General features: G+C 26.1%; 1 protein-coding gene across 4 annotated transcripts in view; it reads left to right on the top strand.

Annotated features, from left to right (window-relative positions):
* Nucleotides 1-27,565, top strand: part of LOC107447835 (band 3 anion transport protein) — a 102,421-nt gene that overhangs the window by 38,292 nt on the left and 36,564 nt on the right. Inside the window, exons 1-10 of one of the 4 annotated variants that reach the window (XM_043041230.2) lie at nt 197-375; nt 4,199-4,335; nt 15,097-15,172; nt 17,147-17,303; nt 18,463-18,683; nt 20,297-20,472; nt 24,040-24,188; nt 26,082-26,145; nt 26,942-27,069; nt 27,202-27,347. In XM_043041230.2, the coding sequence (XP_042897164.1) occupies nt 15,107-15,172; nt 17,147-17,303; nt 18,463-18,683; nt 20,297-20,472; nt 24,040-24,188; nt 26,082-26,145; nt 26,942-27,069; nt 27,202-27,347 (1,107 nt within the window). In that variant the 5' untranslated portion in view covers nt 197-375; nt 4,199-4,335; nt 15,097-15,106. Of the gene's footprint in view, nt 1-196; nt 376-4,198; nt 4,336-15,096; nt 15,173-17,146; nt 17,304-18,462; nt 18,684-20,296; nt 20,473-24,039; nt 24,189-26,081; nt 26,146-26,941; nt 27,070-27,201; nt 27,348-27,565 lie in introns of those variants that run through there. The other 3 variants (XM_071183180.1, XM_071183182.1, XM_043041229.2) reach the window with 3 other exon arrangements.

A 27,565-nucleotide genomic window follows, 5' to 3' on the forward strand; every position in this document is an offset into this window, starting at 1 on the left:
ATTCTAATAAAAAAGTTATGTTCTTATTTTTTCTTTCCTTATAACAGATAAATATCAAGTGATTTTTCTGGAAGGTAATTATATTTTTAGCTAATTTCCGAAGTAAATATCCGGTTTTTCATTATGAGGAATTTATAACTTTCTCATTTGTCACGGCCAAATATTCTTTTATCATCCTAGGGAAAGAGTTTCATTAGTCACAGGATATTACTATGCATTTTAGATTGAAGCTTGCAGACATCCTGCTCGAAAAAATATACCCTTTCCCCAGACCTTTACTATATATAAGTGAAAAAAAAAATATTAACGTGATTGATTGATTAATCGAAGGTCGTTATCATTGATCTGGCAAAGAGTTGGGGACATTTTTATGTGGTATGTATACTTGAAATTTATTTATGCTGATTCTGTTTTATTTTTAAGGTTCTTAAACCCACATTATATGCTAACGGAAATACTTTTTTTTAAGATTAATTTCTTTTAAATTATTCTTTCAAATTTTGTCATTAGTTCGAGTGTTAGTTATATAGANTTGTTGAGGTCCTTGAAAAGTCCTGGAAAGTCCTTGAATTTCAATCTCATCATAGAGTGGGAACCCTGATATAGAATTTAGTCATTTTTCTTGCTTAGCTTTTCACTATATCTAAAAGGAAAGTGATAAATGGGTGTAATTATTAATTTACACTTAGATATTTCGATTAATACGATTGTGATACTTTATTTTAAAGGAATGCAAAATAATTGAAGATTTTGATTGTTTTCCTGCATATTACATTGCGTGTTTTGCGAGTATATTCGTCTTTTTCAAAAGAAACTACGTTTTCAGGCAGGTTTATAAATTTGTTAATTATAATTTTTATTTTTTAATTAGTTTTCCAGTCGATTATATACGACACTCATTACTATACAAAATATTGAAAATCGGGACATCGGAATTAATGTGAGAATGTTCAAGGATGTCATGCCAGTAGACCTTATGCGGCCCGAAATTATTCGATTAAAAAAAAATATATATATTAATACAAAACTTCGCTCTTATATTCATACAAAACTCTTAAAACTATTTTAAAAGAATTTGCTGTATTCTTATAATGTATTCGTTTTTCACACTTCATTATTCACTCTGTTATTTTGTGGTCTAAATTAGCTTCATCTCAAAATAGAACGTTATGTTGTGCAGCTATTATTAAACAAATGGCTTATCCTGCTTGCTTTATTTGCATTATAGTTTTTAGTGTGTATAAAACAAACGAATAATATTTTTTTATTTATTTATTCGTAAAAGAACTTATTAAAAACAAAAATCTTGTCGTTTGTAAGTACCCAAAGAATAAATACAAGATATAGTATTTATTCTTCAGGATTAGGCTTAAAACATCTGCTGTGAGTTAATCAGCTGCCATTTCCGTCAACAAATGAAACAGATGGTTAACCGTTTAAATCGTTCCTCGTTCGCTACTCATCAATATGAAAACAACATTTTCTATAATTTAGTGGCCGATTTTCACTGAAGCTTCCTTTTTTATAGGTCTTCAAATTTCTAGCTCTATGAAGCGTCATTTTAAATTCATAATTCTGTTCACACTCATTAGTAGGACTCTTAATTTTACTATTCTATATTGATGTAATGTTATTTTAATGCTTATTGTAACATCCGTTCTGAACAGTTTATTGAAGTTTAACGATCGAAATTAGGTTCTTCCCATATCTTGTCTTTCTTTCATCCCACCCCATTTCCAATAACAACCTCTTCGGTTTGGAGGATTTGGCCGATGTTATAGAAAGAACAGTGGTCGGAAAACTACATTGTTCTTGTAGATTACTACAACTACTTTGTAACAAATGTAGTTAACCAGGGTGCGTAGCGTTTTTAAAAAGTGCTTATAGGTGCTTATTTTTGATTTTCGTTTTTTAAAAGCCCTTAAAGGCATTTGTGTATTGTGTATTTTTAAAAAGTGCTTAATTTTCTCTATTTCAAAATGAGATTTTTCCTTTACTTTGTTGATTTTCGCTTCGAATTATCCAAAAAGATACAGTTCAGATTGTTCGATTCAACGTTTTCACAATTAATTCAACCCCAATCTATTTTGGCTTGTTGTCAGTCCGTAGCGCATGAAAACGCCATTCGTTTATAAGATTCAAAATTTCATGATTTTTGACAATTGTCAAAAACAATGCCAAAATATTTTTATTTTTATTTTTTTGCATGCCAGTTGAAACAAGATAAACCCGTCAATTGTAAAAAACCTTCCAACCCTTATTAATTCTGATATTCTTTTAAAGTGCTTAAAAATATGATATGAGTGCTTGAAAAGTGCTTATTTTTTGTTGAATAATTTGGCTACGCACCCTGTTAACTATAACTACGTGTTTTTAATGAAGTGACTACAAACTACTTTGGAATTATAGTAACTACTTCAATACTTTAAGGAGACAAGCTTACGTTAAATGTAAGGGGATAATTAATAAATATTTATTCATGTTTACATAAGCCAGTTTGTTACTCCCCCAATTTTTTTTAATTTTTAAATTTGTTCATTTAACTTTCAACTTTTTATGCCTTTCTCGACAGCGAATATTTAATTTAAGAATTGTGAAATTATCAAATACTTGAAATTTTTAAAATTGTTTAATGCTATTTTGTTTCCCCTAAGAAATTAAGCACATATCGAAAATATCGTTCCCTTCCTTTGAAATAACATCACGTTTCACGAGTGTACATTCGCGTGTGGAAGTGTGACCAAAGTAATATATTATAAACTCTGGAAAAACAAAAACATAAAAATTCAACCAAAATTAGAATTTTCAATACTTATAATAAATCTGACATACTCTATGTATCTGAGCCATATAAAAATGACATCAAAAAACTTCAAATATTTATTAACACCAATTAAAGAAGAATCTTCCGTATTGAGTGGTTTCTTAAAATTTGTAACACTGAAATCTATAGAAAAGCAAAACAGAAACCAATTGAACAGGGAAATTTAAAAAAGGAAATGGTTCTACGTAAACCTGTGAAATTTAAAGTGTGACAAGGTTTTTATTGGTACCCACTGGTCTATTGGTACTATTACATGCATATCAATATTAAAATAAAATAAAAGATGCGTTTTTAAGAATTGTTCCATCATATTCCTAATTGGTTTTAAAGTATATCGTAGTTTTGTCACAATTAGCCCAGTATTCCTTAGTTTATGAGTAAGTGTTGGCGATTTATTTTTTAAACTACTCATGCTGATGTTCTCGTTTTTTTCGAAAATGAAATCTATCTTAAGCTATTAAATTTAAAATAAAAAGATTTCCTTTTTAGTATTTACATGTCGTTAACCGTCATTGAACAGCCGACCTAGTTTTTGGTTTACGACTATTGATGTTCAACTCCGTAACTTTGTTCTTCTGAGCCCAATCCAGAAGACAATGAGAAATTTGCTTTCGTGGAGGACTTTTTGATGGAGCTAACTGGCATTTGCGTTACATGGGGAGGAAAACCACGGAAACCTCCCATGGTTAGCCTGACGGCAAGGGGACTCGAACCCTTGATCTGTCTACGACTACGGATATTTTAAGTAAGCACTACGGTCAGTGCGAGCCGGGTACAAAATTCGTATCAATCAGTCATCGTTGGAATTCGAACCCGGTTCACTTCATTGGAAGGCGAATGCTCCTGAGCCACCACGGCTCGGTCTAATTGAATCGTTATTATTTTGCCATGCAGTGGGCTAATTGGGGAAATCTCTAGTGTTACTATTCAGTCTGATATTTTTAGGCTTATTGCAATCAGCCCATATGCTATCAGGATGATTAGAAAATATGCTAAAAATTACTCAGTTTTAATTTCCTTTGGCTTATTACTAATGAGCTTTGTCTTCCGCTGGCGCTTTAATAACTCTTTACTTAACTGACCTCGTTAAAAAAAAGCCTACATTACTGAGAACTCATTTAAAGCAGTTGACTAATTGATCAATGAGTTCTAAATTCTCTAATTAGCCTAAAGGAAAGTGGACTCATTGCAGAAGGCCTAAAAATTATCAGACTGATTATAAATTATTACTAGAGGTTTTTCCAATTAGCAACAATTCCAACATAATTTGCCCATAATCGATTTTTTTTTTCATTTAGCCTACGGCATATTTGATATTTAAAGAAGCTCTTTAAAGAAAAAATCTGCGAATATTAATCTGAGATTTTTTTCTAGGACTCCAAGCATTCACGGCCGGGAGCATTTTAATTGTTCTGCATATTTCTCTGTGTTATCTGTTGTTTCTTCTTGACCATGCAGCTATGATAACAGCAAGACTAAGAAAACTTGAAGGCTGACTTTAAAAAAAAAAAGTATATAATATGGAATTCACTTCTTTTATTTTATTTTCAAGCATTTCTTACTGTGTTTTCTTCATGCTTTCGAAGCAGTATTTATAATGAATGTTTTACTAACCGTAATACAAAGAGTTCTGTGAAACAGTTCTTAAAGGAAAGCGAGACAGAAAAGTTTCCTCTCTATGGTTAATTTTTAAAGTTTAAAAAAAAAAAGGCAAAGGAGTTATTAAAATCATCAAAGACCAGTTTATTTATCTAGTGAATCATCTTTCATTAATCATCGCCTTTATTTTTGTAGCCTCAACATAAACTGGTTTAATTTTATTGATGTTTTTTTTCTTGGTTACGTCAATCGTGATTAATAATTCTGAGTGATAAAAATTTTTTTAACATCGTGATATTTTCCAATTCATGTAATTTGCATTATTTTTACATTGATCAATATTTCGTTGCTCAGATAAAATTCGTTTACATTTACGATACTATCATATTTGATGATTATCTTAATCGATAATTTCTCACTCGCTATATTAACTTATTCGATGTTTATTGTGGACCAATAATGATCGCAATATTATTGTTGTCCGTAATTATCATTGATTCGATTTTTCATGGAAGACATGGTATTCATGGTTTTTCGTGAAAATTCTTTTTAAAATATCTTTACCCCGTGACCTTTCGATATTTAACGATACATTGATGTATCACCCAGTATCAATAATTTACCATATTTCAAAAACGATTTTGGTTTTATTCTCATTTTATTATATATTTTTTATTTATTTTAGTTTTTCTGGCCTTATTTTTTATAAGTAATTTTTAAATATATGTTGAGCTTTAAACCTGCATTGTAAAATATTAATTGCTATTTAAACCATCGTTTCTATACATTAAAAAGGGGGGAAATATATTAAGCTCTTATCGACTATTATTATGTTTTCCCAATCCGATTTGAAAGAGGAAAAAAGTAATATTGTCATCTATAAGTACTATCAGTCAAAGGATGGTATTGTCACTTATGGTGTTTCTTTTAAGAAAATCGGTTGTCATGGTTACATCACTGAAAAATATGTCGCCTTGGTTTCGAACCAAACAAAGTATCCCTTTCACAAACTGTTATTTAGATAAAAAATATAAAAGAAATAAATAAAAAAAGAAAAGAAAATATGCTATTTCTTATTTTTAACATTATTTTTCCCAAGTTCGTATTGTTATATTTCTGCAATGTAAAATTACTTTCTGTTTATTACGAAAATACATTCACGATATATGGTTAAATAATTTAATAATGATAAAATTGTGTGAAAGTTAAATTTTAAGCGTATAAAAAAAGAGATGAAAGAAAAAGAGTATATAAGTTTTATACCGTGTGATATTTTGTTACAAAAACTAAACAGTTCTTAAATAAATCTTCAATTCGAAGTATTTTGGAATCGTGTATTTAAAGTTAAAGTGCAATTTTTAACTTATTTCAGTCTACTAAACAACTGCATTTATTGGTAGAGTTAAAAGTCTGTTTTCATTAAAATTGTTGTAATTTAACAGTTAATTAAACAGTTAATCAAATGTATATTATTTGTCAGTTCACTTTTTCCTCAGGAGGGAGAGAAATTAAACATTTCGTCAATTTTGATAGCATTTAACGTAACGAGGCATTTTATTCATTAGACTAGATTCGGTTGAAAATTTTGATTCCTGTAATATTTCGAAAACGATTCAACTTAAAATAAATGTTAATTGAAGTAATAAATTTTTAAAGTTTCCAATATATTAACCAATTTTCTCTCAGTAAATCGGAAAAAATATTAAATTTTTTTTTAAAAAGTTATAATTTTGAAAAAGAAAAAAAAATATTATTAAAAAAAAAACGAAATTGAATAAAATCGACGCTTTTTATGGGGGGAAAGAAAGGAGATGAGTTTTATGAAGCATTCATTGCCAAGGTCAGTTAAACATTAAGAAGGTGAAAAGTCCTGCCCTTCAAATAAAAGGCAATTGAGTCATCTAATATTCCAGAAGAAGTAGAAAAGAATTATATTAAGTGCCAGCTGTTCGAACTAACCATCAGTAATCAGGCATACAAAATAGCACTTAAGCATATACAGTTAGCATTAGCGAAATTCTAATAAGTGCAATTTTAAGGTATGCATACTACTTAATTCTGCATTAGTGAGATCATGATTATTAAATAAAAAAATAAGTAACACTTACATTAACTTAAAAATAGTACAATACTGAAACTTTATACTTGATTTTAAAGATAAATTGATTACCCAGAATCAATGTTCGTGTTTTTGTTTAAATTAGAACTATCCCCTATTGCCCATTTATCATCATGTAATTAATTGAACCATTCAAAATATTTGCTCACCGGATTTCAAATTTTAGTTGTTATGTAATTTAGTTTTAATTTTCTAAGGAGAGAAGATTTGGTTTATGAATAGCTTGTTAGAAAGGAGAAGATCGATTTCTTTTATTTATTATTATTTTTTTATATATTTCTTGTTCCTATCAAATCTTTTTGTTTTTAAACGACGGTTGCTATTAATTTTTTTAAAAATTGATTTTGGAATGGAAAAACATCGTAGGTTAGTTGCAAATAGCAAAGTTTCATAACTCAAGGTATTTTAACACAAGATTGCTCAAGGAAGTCATTTTGACTGCTTTTTCATTTGCAAAAAAATGTACAAATAATCATTCATAAATTATTTTTTTTCTTCCAAGTGAAGTAAATTTTTTTTATTGTTAATATTTACTAATAACTTGTTATATAACTGTAAATAACATGAAAAATATTAAAAATTAATTAAACAAATTTCTTTACACATTAGTTATTCTTTCACAGTGCAGTAATTTTGACTGCTTTTGGGCAATACTAAGTTTCAGTCTTTCTAGTGTTAAAAAAAATACGCATATTTTAAACAGATTATTACGGAAATTCTCAAAAACCCTAATAATTACGGATACCGTCACGGATTACGTCTTAATTGGCACCTGTGCAGCACCAATTTTAAAAGCAATCAATAGTAACAATAGTCGGCTACTAGAAGTAAATTAATTCAAGATAATTGTATCAAAATTATAAGTCCATTCGATGAAAGCTGGCGATGATTAATAGTACCTCCTTGCTCTGATTGTTACACTAACTTCAAAATCCATTATCTCGAAAACATGTTTTTGAAGTCTGTTGTAAAATTTCCTCAGATGATCAATGTAATTTTTGTTACTCTGTGTTCAGCAAGGTTTTCTTCATCGTTTAGTTAGTTTTACCTTTCGATTTAAATTCAATTTTTCACAGTCGAACAAACTTATTTACAGAGAGAAAAATAGATATCTAAAGTTTTTGTAAAGTCGCAATTTTATTGCTGATTTTTTTTTTTTAATCGAATGATAAAGTGCTAGTTTTTATTCCTATTAGTGAAAATGCGGTGGAATTGATTTTAGGTCATTTTTCTGTTGTCAGGAGTTGTCATGAATTACAATATCAAATAACCTTCATCTGAAATCAACCGTTCAAAATATAAACTTCACGATTTTTTCATATATATAGATAGATAGATAGATTATTTTAAGACTTAAAGATGCCATTAATAAGTGTAAGAAAACAATTAAACAATTTTTAAAATGATAATTTTTCCAAAGGAAAAAAAAAACTTTGTTGGAAATGAGAAGTGTTTGAAATATTATTTTTAATTGTATATATCATCTTTCGATTTGTCACAGCAACTCATAATTTTAAATCTGAATGCGACCGTCCGATTTAGAAGGCCTGCAATTTATTTATTTATTACTTTTATTTATTAATTTATAACTGTAAGAAAACAAATTTTAAAAAATTTTCCAACTCTGTATTAAAATCTAATAATGGTGTCACAGTTTTCGATTGTTGTCGGTACATTTTTATTGCCCGGAGTGACATGGTAGGATTAAGTTTTTGCACATTAATTTCCAAAATTTTTTCGGTGGTCATTAGCATAAAATTAATTAAAGTCATAAAGGAATTTCCGGTAAAATATTTTTGTATCCAAATTTTAATTTTACTTTATTTTAATATTTACTTTTCTTATTTTACTCAGTAATTATTTCGTTTTTGATTTTGATTGTTTTCTTAATTCCAAGTTTAAAACTAAGAGAGTTATTTATTATAACGTAAATTACCCTTTTACATTACCTTATTACGCAATTAGCCTGTTTGGTAAGCGAAAATATTAAATTACGGTAACAAACTCACCAAATTCGTCATTAATTTGAAATGTTATTAATATTTTTTTTAAAATTGTTCACTAATTGATCTTAATAGAATCATCATTGATATTATTTATCAATCAAATTTAACTTAAAATAACATTTAATTTAAAGAATTAAATATTGGACGTGGCGTGGGAAGGGGAGAGCATAAACTTAAGCAAACAAAATTTTTTTGTAGTACATATATTTTAAAGGAATAATTTCAACTTATGTAGAAAAAACTATTTTATACTAAGAAACAACAATTATTGCGAGGTAATCGGGCAGGGGCCCTAATCTCCCTATATTTTTCATAAAACCATGGAGCGTAGCGTTTTTAAAAAGTGTTTAAAGGTGCTTGTTTTCGATATTCGTTTTTTAAAAGCCTTTAAAGGTGCTTTTTTCATTGGGTATTGGTAAAAAGTGCTTAATTTCCCTATTAGAAAATGGGATATTTTTTCTTTACCATGTCGATTTTCACCACGTATTATGAAAAAGTGTGCTTTTCACGTTGTTCTATTCAACGTTTTCACAATTCATTCAACAATCTATTTCGGCGCACCGTCGATCCGTAGCGTATGAAAGCGCCAATCATTTTAAATGTTTGATGAAATACTTGCGAGTCCGCATGTGCATCTACTGAGCAGGGTCCGGTGAGATTATTGCACTCTCAACCGATAAATCTCTTGATCATTTTATAATAGCTAATATAATCAAGAAAAGCATTCTTTGTCAGAAGCTAGTTATTTTTTCATGATCATGTAAAATCTTTGGAAATTATTTAGCATTTTGTTAATGTATATAGTGCTTTAAAATATTTTTGAGTGCATGAAAAGTACTGAAAAGGTGCTTATTTTTTGTTGAAAGATTTGACTACGCATCCTGTAAAACAAAACTATTTTTTTTTTAAAATCTACTAATAGTATTTAGTAGATTCAAAATCTAGTTTTATTACTTCTAATATTAGAAGCGTGAAAATTATTGATTTTAGGTAATTCTGGCGTCGTGAGTTCACACCGCAATTCGCAATTTTAAATCACCATCTAGAAGTGTAGATCGTCCGCTATTTTTCTTTCTTTCTTTATTTATTAATTTATTTTTGTAAAGAAAAATATTTTGAAACTTAGGAAAAAAAGACTTCTAGAAGTTTTTTTCTTCTTTCCCTTGCTGATATGCAGGAATTCTTTATTCAATTCTGCTGCGCATTTTTTCCCCATACAATTTGTTTCTCATATTTTGAATTTTTTATAGCGAGAAAGCAAATGATGAGTTTCATAAGAAAGAAAATTATAGAAATTTTGTGTGGAAATGCGAAATGTTGTGTATGATGCTGTAAATATAAAAAGCACCTCAAAACAAATAATTGACGCGGATTCCCATATGGTATTTACCTCGATATTCTTTCTGAATCAAAGAATTCAATTTATCTATAAGTTATTTAAATTATTTATAAAGTAATTCAAGTTAGGAAATATCTTGGATTTATCTGTTGCAGTTTTTTGTATTTCTCATACAGTATGAATTATATTCTTATATAAATGATGGCAGTGTTGAATAGGGTATAATTTATTCTTTATTGAGCTTGTCAGTGCTAACAAACGGCCTTGCATTGTAATTCATCGTGTTTTCCATTATTTGTTGAGTAAAATTACGTACGATTGTTATTTTATTTTTCGCTTTTTTTTGTGAGGGAGATTATAGTTTACTTTTTTTTTTTTGCTTTCTTTCTTTCTTTTTTTTTTTTAATTCTTTTTCGCTCATCCGTGAATTGAATTTATTGTGCTATACTATTAATGACTTTAATATTGTGTTTGTGAGAAAGTTTTTATTGAAAATTATAAACTTCCTGGACTAATACTGACAAAGTCTTTTTGCAGGAGAACTGTAGATAAGCCAGATGTAAGTCTTTTTTTCTAAGTATTTTTTATTTGTATTAAATCCGTCGTACGCTAATGTAAGACGCAGAAAAATTGCATATTCGATTGCGTTTTTTATTATTTTATTATATTTCCAGTAATAAATTCTTTAAAACTTAATTTTGAGTTTCAAAACGTGCAAATTATTGAAAAAAATTATTTGTTCCAGATATCTTTATTAATGTGCTTTATTACTACGTTTAAAATCTATAAGTAGAAATTTTTGAACTGTTGATTTTATTAATTTCGCATCGGTGTCAAATTTTTGGGAAAAAATGCACTTATGCTTTTTTTTTTTTTTTTTTTTTTTTTTTTTTTTTTTTTTTTTTTTGTGGAATCAAGTTTCTTTTTTACTAATAATTATTCTGGAAGTTATAAGAAATTACGTGTTTTCTAATTATAAATAAATAAATAAAAATTTATTTACAGATGCTTATTATTTTATGTAAAAACCAACTAATAAACAAATAAATAAATAAAGCTGAAATTCGGGTAATTATTTCTTTGATAACACTTAGTGTATTTCATATTAATTGTGCTATTAAAAGCTTTCTATTATATTTGCAAGACATCTTTGTACTATATATGCAAGAAATCTTTTTACTAAATTGGTCTGACTTGGAAATGTTTAATCTACAAATTAAATATATATTAAATGGGTCTTGAATCATATGTAAATAATTAACAAAATTATTTTAAAAAATATATGATCCTTATAGCCTAAAATATTGTAATATCTGCATAAATATATTTAGACAAGTTTTGAATCATACGGACATTTTTAAACATATACCAAAATATAAATGTTTATTATCTAATAGAATATTGTTATCTGTAACATGGTATTTTGATATTAGGTATTTTTACGATTTTCGGATCATTTACACCCTTTTAAAGAATTAAATGCCAAAAAAAAAAAATTTTTTTTTTAGAAAGAATACTATAAATAATCTATAACATGCATATATTTAGACATTTTTGAGAGTGAAGGTATTATAAAAAAAATAATTTCCAAAACTACAAATGCTTCCACAGAATATTATATAAACACGCGCCTTGGTGCGTATGTAGCTGGCGTAACTTTTTCATCTATACAATAAAAATTTATCTTGATAAATTACTGAATTATTCAAAAGAATTCATAAATGCGACGCCAGTTTCGTAACATTAAAATGCTAGACCAATAATTCTCTTCGCAATTTTGAATTTTAAATGCATTCCATTTACAATTTCATCAAATAAATAACACATTTCTTTCGTTACCTTGTAAATTTTTTTTAAAAGATGAAAAGGGAAAAAAATGTTTTATTGCTATATAACAATGTTACTTAAGATGCATATTTCTTTTTCTTTCGTTGCTGAAATCATTTCTAAAACACCTCCTCTGTGGCCTTCATTTTAATATTTCTTTTGCTCTTTAAAGGCGGGCGTTTTCGGCGCTGTTGCTTTTCGTTTGGTTTCAGATTTCTTGTACATAGTTCTAATAATATCGTTTGTTCTAATATTTTTTTATTTATCGTTATAATTTTTATTTTAACATTAGTTTTCTATTTGAGTTCTAAAGTAGACAAAAACTCGTTAACTTTTGCTCGTTTTTAAGAACATTTACATATTGTTACTCTGTATCTAGGTTAATTTTAATTTTGATTTAAACAAAATTTAATTGCCTTATTGTTTTGATGTATTTTTTTCCATCTTTTTTTTAAAAAAAAAATATTGGAGGTAAATTTAAACTTATTTATTTTTTTCTTTCCTGAAGCGATTTAGTTCATCTTATTTCATAAGTATTATATTAGTAACATACAATGCGTTGACTTTAAATTAAATATTTTCTAGTTAAGGGGAAAAAATTAAGTTAATAATTATTATGCAATAATTATCTGTTTGTTAAATCTTAATGCACATTGCATTTATTCTTAAGTTGTACTAATATTGAGGACTAAGGTCTGTCAATTTAGTGCATTTAGAAAGATCTTAAATGTAATTCCAATATTTTTATAAAGATTATATATAAATAAGACTTTTTAAGAACATTTTAAATTAATTAGATCACATATGCTTAGTTAACAAACGTTATTAGAACATTTGTTCTAACATTTTTTTTTTATTATGTTTTAAAAAATTTTTCAATCTTGAAACTTTTTTATATTTTTATCTATAGTTTTCTGTTTCATTCAATAAAAATTTACAGGAACTCCTAAACTTATTGAATATATTACTTATTGTGATTCAAAATTAATTATAATTTTGATTTAAATAAATTGCCTTCTTGTTTACATGCTTTTTTCTTTTTTTTTTATTAAATATTGGTGAAAATTTTTAATTTATTAATTTATTTTTTCTTTTCTGAAATGTTTTATTTCATAATTATTTTATTAGTAGAATAAAATTTGTTTTCTTTAAATAAAATATTTTCAAGTTGAAGGTAAGTTTAAGTAAATGGTTGTTATCATTAGATAATTATCTCAATGTTGAGCTTAAGGCATTTATTCTTAAGTTCGAAGGTATGCCAATTTAGTGTAATTCGAAAGCCCTAAATGCACTAATAAATAATTTGGATCTTTTCTTAAAGTTCAAAGGTAATTTACCATTATAAATGAGACTCTTATTAAGATCGTTGTAAATTAATTAGATCACCTATGCTTCTAATAATGTTTGTTTTAGGTTTTTTTTTTATTTATTTATTTATTTATTTATTTATTTATTTTTTTTTATCCACAGTTTTCTGTTTGTTCAATAAAGTAGACATGGCATATAACTTTTTGAATATTTATATATTGTAATTCTGATCACAGCCAGTCTTAAATTAGTTCTTAAAAATTGCATTATTTTCCAATTTCTGTTAGTTCATAATTATGCTTTTAATATATTGGTGGGAAATATAAATTTTATATGTTTTCAAATTTATTTTTTCCCTTCAAAAATGATTTTATTTCATCATTTTTCATATGTGTTATATAGATGTAGTATAAAATATGTTGGCTTTAAATAAAATATTTTTATTTGTGGAGGAAAATAGTATTAATAAGAAAATATTCTAATTGCACATGGCATTTATTAAGTTTTCATAATTGTCTGTTACTTTAGTGCATTTAGAAAGCTTAAATGTAATTTAAGTCCTTTTTTTTTCTTTTTCTATTTAAGTCTTTTTTTTTTTTTTTTTTTTTTTTTTTTAAGTTCAGAGATAATTTATTATGGTAAATAAGACTCTTATTTAGAATGTTTTAAATTAATTTGATTACATATATGTTTATTAAAGAATAACTTTCATATTCATTAATTATTAAACATAATCTAGTAACAATTTTAATAAACTATAAATTTATAAGCAAAACATTGTTACATTGATTTTATTTCATGATATCAACATAATAAAACAAATAGATTTTGATTGTGCTTACCAAATGTATCCAAAATCCTTATGTGAATATTATCCTCGTTATTTCATAAACAAAACAGAAAATTTTTTAGTTTTAAATGGATCTGAAAATTTTAAACGTTATTTTAGTTGTGAGCTCCATTAATCATTTGTGACCTTTGAATTAATGCCACTTTTATTGCTTTTTGAATTAAGCAGAAGAATGTAAAAATATTTTTTTTATTTTATTTTCTACAAACGTTTCTAGTAAATTGAATTTTATTCAATACACTTACTACCTGACTTATTTGTTCTATCATTATTGATCGATTTCAGTGTAGTGCAGAGAGAAGTTCAAAGAGGGCATCGAAACGACCACTAACTAAACTAAAACTTTTTTTCTCCCTCCAATACCCACCCGATTGACTCTCGTCATTCAGGTATCAATAGGGTAGATTTGTTGGTCACTCTTTCAGGGGCATCATATTAGGTGGGCTAACATTATTCCCACAGTAAGGACAGATAGTACAGATAAAAGAACACCCATGCCTTTTCTGATGTGAGGTCAGCTCTCCGACCACTGCACAATCCGGACGGCAGCTATACTAAAACTTAAATCTGAATGTAGATAATTAGTATTATTTTCTTTAAAAAAATTTATTTTTATCACGTAAATTTCATGGAAAATAAAGTATGATTTCCAAACCAATTTAATTATGTTTTAGGTCATAAAATGTAAATATTTTTTACATTTAAGAATGCTTTGTTGGAAATAATTAATTTTTGCAAAAGAATGATTTTCGTTGTATATATCTACTTAAAATTAATTTAAAATATGGATTTAAATCTTATGAATGCATTTGTTCAAATATTAAATATAATCTTTATACAAATGTAATAACACATAAAATAATGTTATGTATAATAATGAAATGTGTAAAAATACAATAGTTTTATAATATATTACTTTATAAAATATAATTATTTTCGTAAAAATAATGAAGTTCCACCGTTTTTTTTCCTTTTAATTTAATAAGTTTTCTACTCCCTCCAAAGATAACATTATTATAATATAATGTATAATGTATATAGAACATTATATACCAGAGATAACATTATTGTACTCCTTTTTTCAGAAATTGTTCTCCTCTGTACACTATTGCCTAATTTCATAAGATATTATTTTTGCAATTTTCATTTATTTGCATACATGTTTTCTGTGCTGAAATTCTTCACTATAAATCATTAACTTCTTATTTAAATTTTTTACTCTAGTTAAAAGCTCATGATGGAAAGAAGAAATTCGAATGATGATAAACGATATTCAGTAGCAAATTATAATTATAACAGGGTGAGTTTGTTATAGAATAGAAAATTTAATTCTACTTTTTTCAATTATGTTATTAAATAAAATTTTAATTTTGACTGTGTTAGTTATTCATTCAATCAAATTTATTACTTTCTTTTTCTTCTTTTACAGAATAAAAACAGTTTGTGATATAGTCTATTTCATAACTATTAATGCAAGAGCTCTTAAAATTATATAAAAAATTTATCATTCATAGTTTGTTTAGTTTTTATAACGTACGTATTGTTCTTTGCATTAATGAAAGGGAAAGGAAAAATTTCACTTATTGTTAAAATAAATACTAAAGTTTCCATTGATACTAGTTTTTCATTTTTTAAAAAATGATTTTTGTATTTATCAAATATTTCATAATTCATATTTTATTTAATTAATATAACATTCTTAAATTTTAGAGTTTCCTTTTCATGTTGTTTGTTATTTTTTTTAAGAACTCTTTTGCTCAAATTTTTTCTGACTAACTCAAGTAACTATAAATTTATAATTATAGTTACTTGAGTTAGTATTTCTTCATTTTTTAATGAAGAAATAATTCATATTTTGTTTTATTTAATGACATTCTTATTCATATTATAATTTCATCTTATTCATATATCATATTTCTTATTCATATTTATAATTCATATATTGTTTAATTTAATGACATTCTTATTGTTCTTTGCATTTATAGAAGAGAAAGTAAAAATTAAATTTTGGTATATCAATATAAAATTTAAATTTTGAACTTTTTTTTACAAGACTAGTTTTTTTGTTTGTTTCTCAATTTAGTTTTTTTTCTTATTTGGTTCAAGTGTTCTTTGTAATATATAAAAATTTATAATTCATATTTTATTTTATTTTTATAAAATTCTTATTGTCCTTTGCATTAATAAAGGGAAAAGGAGAAATTTCATATATGTATATCATTGTTAAAATAAATATTAAGGTTTTTTATTAATATACTAATAAATTTATCTTTTTTTTCTTTTATTATTTATTTTTAAAAAAGTATTCTTAATTTAGTCACATCTTGTAAATCTTGTTTTAGTTAAATGTATAAAAATTATATTTTGTTACATTATTCTTAGGTACAATTATTTTTTTGTCATTCACATCAATGAATGATGTAAAAGAAGAAATTTAAAATACATTTGTATTTTTTAATGTAAATTTTAACAGTTTGTTCTTTGATTTAAATCCAAGAATGGGTTGAAAAATATAAATGATTTGCATAAATAGTTTTCCATTACTTTTCTGTCTGAAGTTCTTTGCAATTGCTCAGTTTTACTGTTAATTGCATTTTCTCCATCATTTTTTATTTATCTGCAAACAGTATTTTATTATATCGCTTTAAATAAGCTAAGAAATTAAAAATTAGTTAGAAATGTCAGGAAATTATGATACATTTGCAATTTTATTAAGTGTGCACTGATTTTATATTTCCTGTAAGAAATGCAGAGAAAATATGTTCCCTTCCATGATAATAACTGAGTGTACATTAGCATTTGAAGGTGTTGCAATAGCGATATATTAACTATCATTCCCATTGGCTAATTTAAATATTAGTAGTACATTATTCTTATTAACGCTCAGTTACTGTGACATTCACATTATGTCATTTGATGGACCAGTGAAGATTTGTACCAGTCAGGTTCAAAAGATTAAGTTGCTCTTGAACTTTCCTTGTTTCTTTACTAAACTAGCATTAAAATTAGTTGCCAAAAGTTGCTACAAACTACTTTTTTGTACCACACATCACTTTATTTATTTCTATGAAAGAGTAGTTTACTACACTACAAACTAAGGAAAAAACTAGCAACAATAGTAGTTGTTCCGCTTATAAGACACTATTTCCGACTACTGATTATGCCATTGAAGTAATTTAAACTAAAAGGGTAGCTTACACAATCATATATTCACTTAATTTAAATGCAAAAACTATAATGTTTCGTACAATCCTCAAATAATGTTTTTTTGCAGTCAAACTCAAATGAAAGGAAACATTGGCGAGATGAGGATCTGGATGAAGAAATGGAAGACATTTTTCATCCTCCTGCAGAACAGTGTTCTATTGCTAATCTCAGTAGTGATGGAGAAATTGAAGGAAGGGTTCGTTTTGATGAAAACGATTATAACTGTGAGTGAGATTTTAAAAAAATTCTACTACATTTAAAGTGCTTTTAAAATGTGTTTTGTTAAATAAGAAATTTCTTAGTTATTAAGATTTTATTAAAAAAAAAAATTTCATATTGAATACCCTTTTTTTAGCAACATAACTTGAAACTAAGTTTATGTCTGTCTTTACTTTTTACTTATCCATTAGTACTCTTTCATTTTTTAGTATGTCTGTTTTTTAGTAGTTAAATTAATCACAATCATTGCATAATCCATTAAAAACTCTTTCACAAATTTCTACTGTGTCGTCCTCCTTAAAGTTAAAATTTTTGCTGTAAAACACCACAATTTCCATGTCGAATGCAATGTGTTTCTATGTATTAAATTGTTATCTTGTGGAAATTATAGAAACATGTTTAGTCAAGTCATTCATGTTAAAAGAAATGTGTTATCGTAACCGTTTTTAGTAATGTCAATATCCGCTGCATGCTAACAGAATCTTCAGTCGTTATCAACAAATGAACACTGCTCAAACTTTTTTTAAAAAAAATTATAATTTCAATGCCTAGTTACTATTTAATTCAGGGTGTGTAGCGTTTTTAAAAAGTGTTTAAAGATGCTTATTTTCGATTTTAGTTTTTTAAAAACCCTTAAATGTGCTTTTTTCATTGGATGTTTTTAAAAAGTGCTTGATTTTCCCTTTTTCAAAATGAGATTTTTTCTTTACTATGTTGATTTTCGCTTCGAATTATGCAAAAAGACACAGTTCACATTGTTCTATTCAATGTTTTCATAATTAATTCAATCCCAATCTATTTCGGCATATAGTCAGTCCGTAGAGTATGAAAACGTCATTCGTTTTACACGATTCAGAATTTCATAATTTCTGACAATTGTCAAAAACAATGCTGAAAGTTTTTTTTTTTTTTTTTTTTTTTTTTTTTTTTTTTTTTTTTGGACATGACAGTTAAAACAAGATAAAACCATTGGTTGTCAAAAACTTTCCAACCCAGCTTAATTATGATATTTTTTAAAGCGCTTAAAAATATTTTTTTAGTGCTTGAAAAGTGCTTAAAAGGTGCTTATTTTTTGTTGATTAATTTGGCTACGCACCCTGTAATTAGTAAATTTAATTCTATTGACTGTATCCCTTCATAATTGTATGTAATGTTTTAATGCAGTGCACAGAAGAGAGAGTTTTCAATATCATCAGCCACTTCGAAAACTATATCACCATAAGCATAAAAAATCATATAGCAGGAAAAGTATTGATGAATCTGCATCTCATATGTCGAAAGTCCCAGAGGAACAAGCATTGGAGTTGTCCAAAGAAAAAGAAAAGGCACAGGACGCTGCTGTCTTGCTTGATGGGGTGACAGATAATTCTCTTCAAGCAAACCAAGTATGCTTTGTATTTCATGGATTAAAATGTTTTGTTTTTATTTTTTGCTTTGGAAAAAGTATATAATTTCTCACCACTTGTTTATAATAAGTTTACATAAAGTGTCCTTGTTAGAAAAATTTTCCTTGAATCTTGCTACTAAACGGCGTTTGAATACCTTTTGGTGCAAATAACGCCCAAAAAGATATCATTAAGATAAAATATATTCAATGTTTTTTTTTCTCTCAATAAATCATGATTCATAATTATGATTCATCATGATTCAGAAATCAGTTAATAATTATGTGAATCATTAATGTGAATCATGGTGCATAATTATTAACTGAACTAGTTTTGATGTACAATTCTGAATTCTAATCTTGATGTGAAATTTATAAATTGTATGAATATAAATTGTATGCAATTACAAGTAGTTCACAAATTAGACAAAAACAAATTATGCTGTGGTACTTAAATTCAAAAATGGAAATTATAGTGTAGTAATGAAAATCAGCTTTTTAAGAAAACAATACACTACTGGTATTGATTCAATTTGTAATACAAAGTTGGAGAAGCAAAGGTTTTAAAACCTTACCTATTGGTATTATATTCGAACTTTTGTTTTAATAGGTTTGGCTTTTAGTTTCCTCTTCTGATCTAATTATTCTTGAAAATATGTGAATTACAGACCAATTTAATATGTTTCAAGTTAATGTCTCCACCTACTGTCATGCATTTCTTTTCAGTATTCTGCTTCTGTCAAATCCCGCAATAGTGGTCCCAGCAATAAGTTCAGTATAAACAGTGATTCATTACATCCAAAATCTATGAAAAAATATTTTTTAGCATATTGCACTAGTATTGTTAGAAATAGTGACTGCAATAACACATAATTTGCTTTATCAATTATTAACTGGCTAAATATGTCTCAATAATAGTAACAATAGTTGCATTGCAGTGAAATACTTCTTATAATGAAATTTTTAATCAGAATATCAAATGACATACAAAATATTCTCCATACAAAGAAGTAGTTGTCTATTTTTTCAAATTTTGCTAGTTTTTAGAATTTTTTTAGATGTTTATCTTTTTTCCCCATCAGTTTAAAAAAAAAATGCTGCAATTAAAGTTAGCATTTATGTTCAACCGATTCGCTCTTCTATGTATCTGTTTTTGGAATCGCTCGCATTCATTGACAAACACTTATTTATAATGACTCTGACTGACTATATTTTTAGAATTGTATACTTTTGAATGTATGTCTTAAACTAAAAACTTTAACAAAACGTTAAGTACCCATAAAAAAAAATATGCTCACTGTAAGCAAACTGACAATTTTTTAGCAGTTCACTATGAGCTTCTGAAATAACAATAGTTTAGATGGGGCCACTAAAACCGAATGTTCACTATATCCCGGATTCATTATAGCGGTGTGAGATTGTATAAAGGTTTTTGTCAGCTGTCAAAAGTTCAGTCTTAGACTTTTAGTAATTTTGGAAACAAAATGTTGCAAATGAATAGCCCATAACTTAGTTGAATGCATTTTACAAATCATGAATCCTGAAAAAATTTATATGTTAAACTGAGGGAACTTATTTTTTTTATTCTAACTAGAGAATTCCATTTTTTCTTAGGTGAATTCATCCAAAGAAAATAATCATAATGACAAAGTTCAGTTTTATGTCGGAAGTTCCTCATCATTAGAGCATGTCCTCGCACCTCCATCTGAATCAGAAAATAACAATAAGTCACACAAACCTCCACTGAAATCTGTACTTCGTGGCCTATTAAGTGGCCCCATTGATTTAAAGTGAGTAATGGTTCATTTTGATCACTGCCCTTGTATGATGATAATTTACAATGTTTGATTTGTTTTATGAATGTATTATAATATAGGATCATGATTTTTGTTTAATATTTCTAGAGTTCCAGTGTCATTCAATTTTAAAACAATTTGAGTGGAGTAATCATGATTCATATGAAGATTATTTTTTTAAAAAACAAAATATATATTTATATCAATTTAATTTAGATATAAGAAAAAGTTTAGCTTTACTTTAAAAAAATTATTTATTTGGCTTTAAAAAGTGGTTTGATTTTTTCACTGCAAACATTAAAAATATAATTTTAAAAAATATAAAAATTATATATGTAAGGTGCTCTGTAATAACCATCCTAAATATTTTATAATCCATGCCAAAAATGACTTGTAAAAAAGTATACTCATCAGGAGTCATAAACTTATATTCAAGCAAGAAATGCTGAAATCTGTGAAATGACTTGAGAGTATGTGAAAAAATATATAAATTAGTTTGTAATAACAGAAAAAAGTTTTTAATCATTTTGTAGTAAAATCATTTTGAAATTTCAAATATTAAATAAATTCAACAGTTTTTCGTTTTAAAGTAAAATATGCTCTGTCCACAATTTTTTAGACTAATCCCTGTTGATAGAATTTAAAAGTAAGTTTCGTATGAATATGCGCTGTATGTAATAAACCTTTACCTTATCAAGTGTCATGTGCTTAGATCAGTACTTTAGTTAATTACTTCGAGATCTAAAATAGAAAATGTCAATTATAAAGAAAGTTATAGCTTTATTTTTACAAGACATGGAGATAATCATTGATTATTTTTGAAGGAGTTAATGTAGTATTTCAAGAATGTTCACGTTTTAAGCTACTAGGTATTAAACCTGATTTTTTTAAATAAAGTAAATGATAAATTAGTCTGAGTAAATTTATTCAAGCTAAAAAGAATAAATTTATCTTAAAAAAGTTTTTTATTTTTGCTTAAAAATGCTGTAATTTATTTTATATTGTTTGCAATCTTGTAAATATATTTATAAAGAATATGTTTGAAAAAAATATACATAATGTAAGTGAAAATTGATCCTATGCTTTAAATTACAGTAAAATATCACTTATGATTTTTTTTCTTTAAGAAAGAAATGTCAAAAAAATAGTTGTATGTTCTAGCATTTATTGGAGATAAAATAAAATAAAAATTTTGCAGATTTTAGACCATTACAAACATACTTGATCTTACAATTACTTATAATACATGCTGAAAATTACTTGCAATGCGTACTAAACAATTACTTGTAAATGAGGAACATGCTTACTTATTTTGGGATTTGGGTAGCAAGGTGTTTTTTAGTACAGAAATGAATTTTAAAAATCGCTTTCTTTCATTTTGATAATTTGCATAATTTCTTATCTCAAATATTTTTTCCCGCCAAATAGAATAAGTAGATATTAAAAATGTAGTGCTATGAATGAAGTGCAATAAAAATTGATATTTGGTTTAGCAGTTGTACCAATTAAGTTAAGAAAAAACACCTTAAATCTTTATTATCCGCACTATTTAAAAAAAAAAAATTTCTGGTGTATTTTTTTGCACTATTGTTTGCTTAATAATGGCTAGCAAAAATTGAGTAATATTCACTGAATTTCTAGTGCAAATATTTGATTTAAAGGTGATCATATTATTGATCTGAAAAGATAATTTGTTACATTAGCTTGAATTTATGATATTTCATACAAAACTAAACTTTTTGCTTCTTCTTATTAATATAGTTAAAATATTATTTTGCACTGATAAAAATTTCCCAAATTTTTATTTCAATAATTTTTTATACTCAGTAGAGCTTTTATTTGTTGTTTGTTATTCTATAACCAAATGAATATTTTATTCCAAAAAATTGTATAATGATTTAGCACTTTTGTTTAGTGAAAAAAAGCTTTAATTTAGAACTATGTTTAAACTTTTACATTAGACATTTAAACGGACATGCATTTTGAGTGTATTTCAACTTCGGATTGTTTAATATTATAAAATACTATCAATATAGTTCACCATTTTTTGCTTTGCAAATTTGCAGCGTTTCGAATGAAATCATAAACTTATTTTACAGTCATTTTTAAAGAGTCTTCTTAATGCAACTCTTTCAAAAAATTGATTTATACTTTTTATGCATACTTAAGAAGAATTCACATTCATAAATGTATGATTAAATTTGAAAAAATCGTGGACTCATTATAACTGATTATGTGCTAAAAACAACACTAATAAAATTTTTTATTTCTGAGGCATTTATTCGTATGTAAACTAAAATTAACAAGTTTTTTTTTAAAAAAATAAATAATAAAAACCTGCAAATTTTAGAGAAAATTGCATTTACACAATAAACTAAGTAAGGTTAATGAATATGTGATAGCAATTTTTAATTTGGTTGTTTTGAGTATATTACATTGTTTAAGTTTGGCATATTGCAGTAGATTAAGGCTCTTGTGCTTTTAAATTCTTGCATATAATCTAATTCTTATGGTTTTGACTGTGCATTTAGTGCTATTCCATATATAGTATGCAATATTATATATATTCAGTACTATATTAATCTAATTTATTCTAATGTTTAAGTATGAAAAGCTCTGCTGTTATATTTTCTTTAAATTCATTATAACAAACTTTCAAATTACAATTTACTAACTAATGCAGGTAAATAATTTTTTATGTAAAATTACCTTGATATGCATTATTTATAAAAAAAATAAGTAAAAGGAAACTCAACCTAGAAAAAAAGGATAATTAACTTTCTAAAAACTATTCAATAAATGGTGCAAATGATTCAATAAATAATTCATAATTATTTTCTTTCCAAATTTTCAATTTTCTACTTTTGTTGTATAGCATAGCTAAGTGAATCAAAATAACTTTTTATTTTGTAAATTTAATAAAAAATAGTATTTAATTGAAGTGTAAGGGGAACAAAATTTCTTTTTCAGAAAACAATTCAATAAATGGTGCAATTTATTTATAGTTTTTTACAAATTTTCAGTTTCATACTTTTTTATAGAGTAAAACTAAGTGAAAGAGTAATTTTTTATGCTACAAATTTAATAAGAAAAAGTTATAATTCAATTTGTAGTTTCAGACAAAAGAAAATTTTTCAAGCACAAACATAATTTTTCAGAGCAAATAATTTATTATTTTTTTAATTTCCAATATCTAATTTCTGATATAGAGTAAAACAAGATGAATCCTCACTTTTTATATTGCAAATTATTTTACAGCAGTGTGTTTGTTTAAAATGTAACGGTTAATGCTGTCCCATTTCTTAAAAATCTGGTAAAAAAAAAAAGCCTTAAAAATCTTTAATCCTTTTCTATGCTTCTTGCACTTTAGATATTTAACACTTGAACGTAAGCCTTAAACATAAATCCTCCATTACAATATCAGACTAATAACTACCAGTACCTGATGGAAAAAAAAAGCATTTCATGTGACAGAGTATATTTTTAATTCGCAAAAGCGTTAGAATTTCTCTTTTGTTACACAGCTTCTGTGAGTGAAGACAAAACCATCTTCCCTTCCAGCCTATCAAAAGATTCTTCAACTTCCCCCAAAGAAGATAAAGGAGGGACTGTCCAAGAAACCGCTGTTGATGCTGGTGATGCTACTAAAGTGTTGAAGGATTCTTCTTGTACTTTTGACCTTTCAAAGCCAAAAGTGAAGTTCATGCTTGGTAATCATATTTGAAATTACTTTTATTTATTTTAGAACTTAGTTTTTAATGTGGAGCGCTTATTTAAATTTCATAAACATATAATGTGAAAACCATATTTGTGAGCCAAACTATTTTGATTATATGTGAAAGTATGATTTTTTTGATGTAAACTAATTTTTGCAAGGATGTTTTTTTTTTAAAATGTCAGTCAATTATATGTATTTTAGTAAGGGTTGTAATTTCAAATAAACATTTTAAATTTGAAGTGAATTAATTACCAATTTTAATTTATTATTACACTAAATTCTTGCCATGGATTTGCTCGAATTGGATTTGCATATGGTAAAAATATAAATTTAGTTAACGAAGAAATTTTTAATTAAAGCATCTTCTGGAAAAATCTTCCAATATTTAACAAAGAATTTTTTCAAATACATTTTTTTAATTAAATGTTAATGATTTCTTAAAACAACCTTGTTAATATTAAAATTTTATTATTAAAATTCAACCTTATTAATTTTACACATTGAATTATCTAGTATAATATTCTTACCTTGCGCATATCCAGATGGGGGCCAATCCAAGGTAACTAACGCATAAAATGCAGTCCTGTACTTCAGTAAGAACGTGCCATAAGATGATCCCTTCATCCTCTATTTACACTTGTATTCTAATATTTTGTAATCTGGCAAACTTGTTATGAAAACATTTTAAATCATTACTGAAAAATGATTGTAATTGTAAGTACATTTGAATTCGCTACTTGCTTTATACTTGTTCTTGCTTGCTCTTGCATTTTGAGTTTTATTCAAATTTTTTTTAAGCTTTTATTCTTGATTGTTTTATTTTGAATTTTTTGTTTTATTTTGAATTTTTTTGCTTATTAAGTTCAATTTTTGTTTCTATTTTTTGATGCTCCTCACACTAATCTATTGATATATTTTGCTTTGGCTGTATTAAAATAATATTAGAAAGCACTTTTTTGCAGATATAATTGTGTGAGCTGATGACGAAATATCTTTTCCTTTGTTTTATTTATCAATTTGTAAATATTTTTAAAAAACTTTTTTTAATATTTTTTTCTCTTCCTTCAAAAAATCTTTATCTTTTTCCATGTCCTTTCTCCCCCTCTCTCTTCCTCTCTCTCTTTCTCTATACGTATATACATATATATGAAAATAACTTAACAGCTCTTAAATTGCTTAAAACTATAAAAAATTTCTGAAAAATTCTGTGTTATTTTTTGGTTGAATGTAAACGCTCCATAAATGTGAAAGAAAATCATAAAAATTCTGTCAATGAATTGAAATAAATGCATTCATTTTTTCATTTTGATAATAGTTGCTTCATTTCGAATTTTAATGAAAGCTTGCTGTTAATTGCTTTAAAAAACTCTTAATTGCTTTAACTCTAAAAATAAAAATGAGCTTTAGAGTAATTTTTATTATTTTATACTTTAACATATTAACACTAGACTGAGTTGAAAGAAATCTTCCAAAATTCTGAAGGTCTTTTAAAAAGGATTCCTTAAAATAAAACCAAATAGGATAAAAAATCAAAATTTGGAAATTAAAAACAAAATTATGTAATATAATTTTCTACTTTAATATAAAATTTTCAATTTTTTTTGAAAAATTTTGTTTGGTTTTGAATTATTAAATTATTGCTTAAATATTAATTCTTAATCATTCAGAGTAAATTCTGAAAAATTATGATTGTTTGAAAATGCAATAGAATAAATTTAAATGTGATAAAAAGAATTTATTTTAAATTGAAAACAAAGAGCCTAAATATAAATAAGTCTAACATAATTTCCAAGTTCCTTTCAAAATCTAGCATTATGTACAATGGTTGGAACAATAAAAGTGACTTTTAAGAATTGAATTATTAATTGCTATTTCTTTCTTGCAGGTGAAGAATCAAAAAATGATTTACAAAAAGAGATCAATGAAAATTCGAAGCCAAGTAAGCACAGGTAAAACTCTTTATAAACTACTAAACAAATATTTATAATTAATGTGTTATTCTTAAGCTACAGTAAATAACTGTTAATGATTTTAATTTAGGATATAATATTTAAAATGATTTTTATGCTTAAATCTTATTATTGGAAAATAATAAAACTTGTTTTATAATTATATCCTTATATTTGCTCTATTAAGCATAATAAGTTTCATAGTTCAATACAAAAAAGTATTATCTCCAGTGCTGTAGAGCATCTTGAAACATTAAGTGTGAGCTTGTTAGAGGGCATGTACCAGAGATGTTCTCCTTTTATGTTTACCTGTTCCTCACACAAAATTCTGTCAGGAGAGTCAAATTAATTAGAGTAAAATTAATTAATTAGAGTAAAATTAATTAGGTAATTTTTGGACTATTATAAAATATTCATAATAAATCAAATAATAATAGAAAAGTATAATCAAATGCACATGGGGAGCATTTTTGACAAAAATAGTGGTGACTGGCAGATAGTTTTTGTATCTACATTTGTTATATTTAGCAGGCAGGTGGCGACTGTTACTTTTGACTATGCCAGGTAATTTATTTTTAAATAGAGCTGATATTACTTTCCCAGATAAATTAATATGTGTTTCGAAAATGAAGAAGTTCTACATAGATCATCAGAAGCAAAACTAAAACTGTTGTATAAATAACAAATGAGAATATATATTCTCTTTTCTTTATTTCATGTGCAGAATCTCAAATTAAGAATTTTTTAAAATGAATTTATAAGCATATATTTTAAATAGATTTCTTCCTTATGGCAGATCTTACAGAAGACATTCAGTTAGGAGAAAACACCATGGCTTTAATATCGATGTCAAAAACTATACTACTGTGTTGGAGCCAGAAGAAGCAGAAACTCTTCAGACTGCTGATATTGATGATATGGCTAGTAAGGACTTACACGAAAATTCTGTTTGCTGCAAATTTTACCAATTTCTTCTTCTAAATGCTTGTTTTTATTTTATAATTTTTTATAGTTAATTTTTTTAAAGAAAATCTCTAATTTAGCAATATTTTAAAGGTCATCGTTTTGAAGATCCAAAGGGTATTCGAAGGCATTTAATCCAAGATAAGGCATCTGTGGCTTCTCTATTAAATTCCACTAAAGAGGATGGAGCATATAAGACTATACCATTTAAGAAAGTGTTTGATCATGATCCCCATGAGGTATGCTCAATTTTTTCCCCTGGAGACAGCTAGTATTTTCTGCTTCAGCTATTTTGCATTTGTTACGGAATTGAATATACTGATGTTAATGTAAATCTCAAAATTAGTTCCATGTTAATTCTATTGCTATACTAGATTACTAGTGGCTATATAATTAAATTGTCAGGAGATTTTCCTTCACTTTTTTAAAAATTGTCTTTTATTTCAAATTTTATTTA

The sequence above is a fragment of the Parasteatoda tepidariorum genome, chromosome 7, assembly GCF_043381705.1.
Source record: "Parasteatoda tepidariorum isolate YZ-2023 chromosome 7, CAS_Ptep_4.0, whole genome shotgun sequence".
NCBI classification, from domain to species: Eukaryota; Metazoa; Arthropoda; class Arachnida; order Araneae; family Theridiidae; genus Parasteatoda; species Parasteatoda tepidariorum.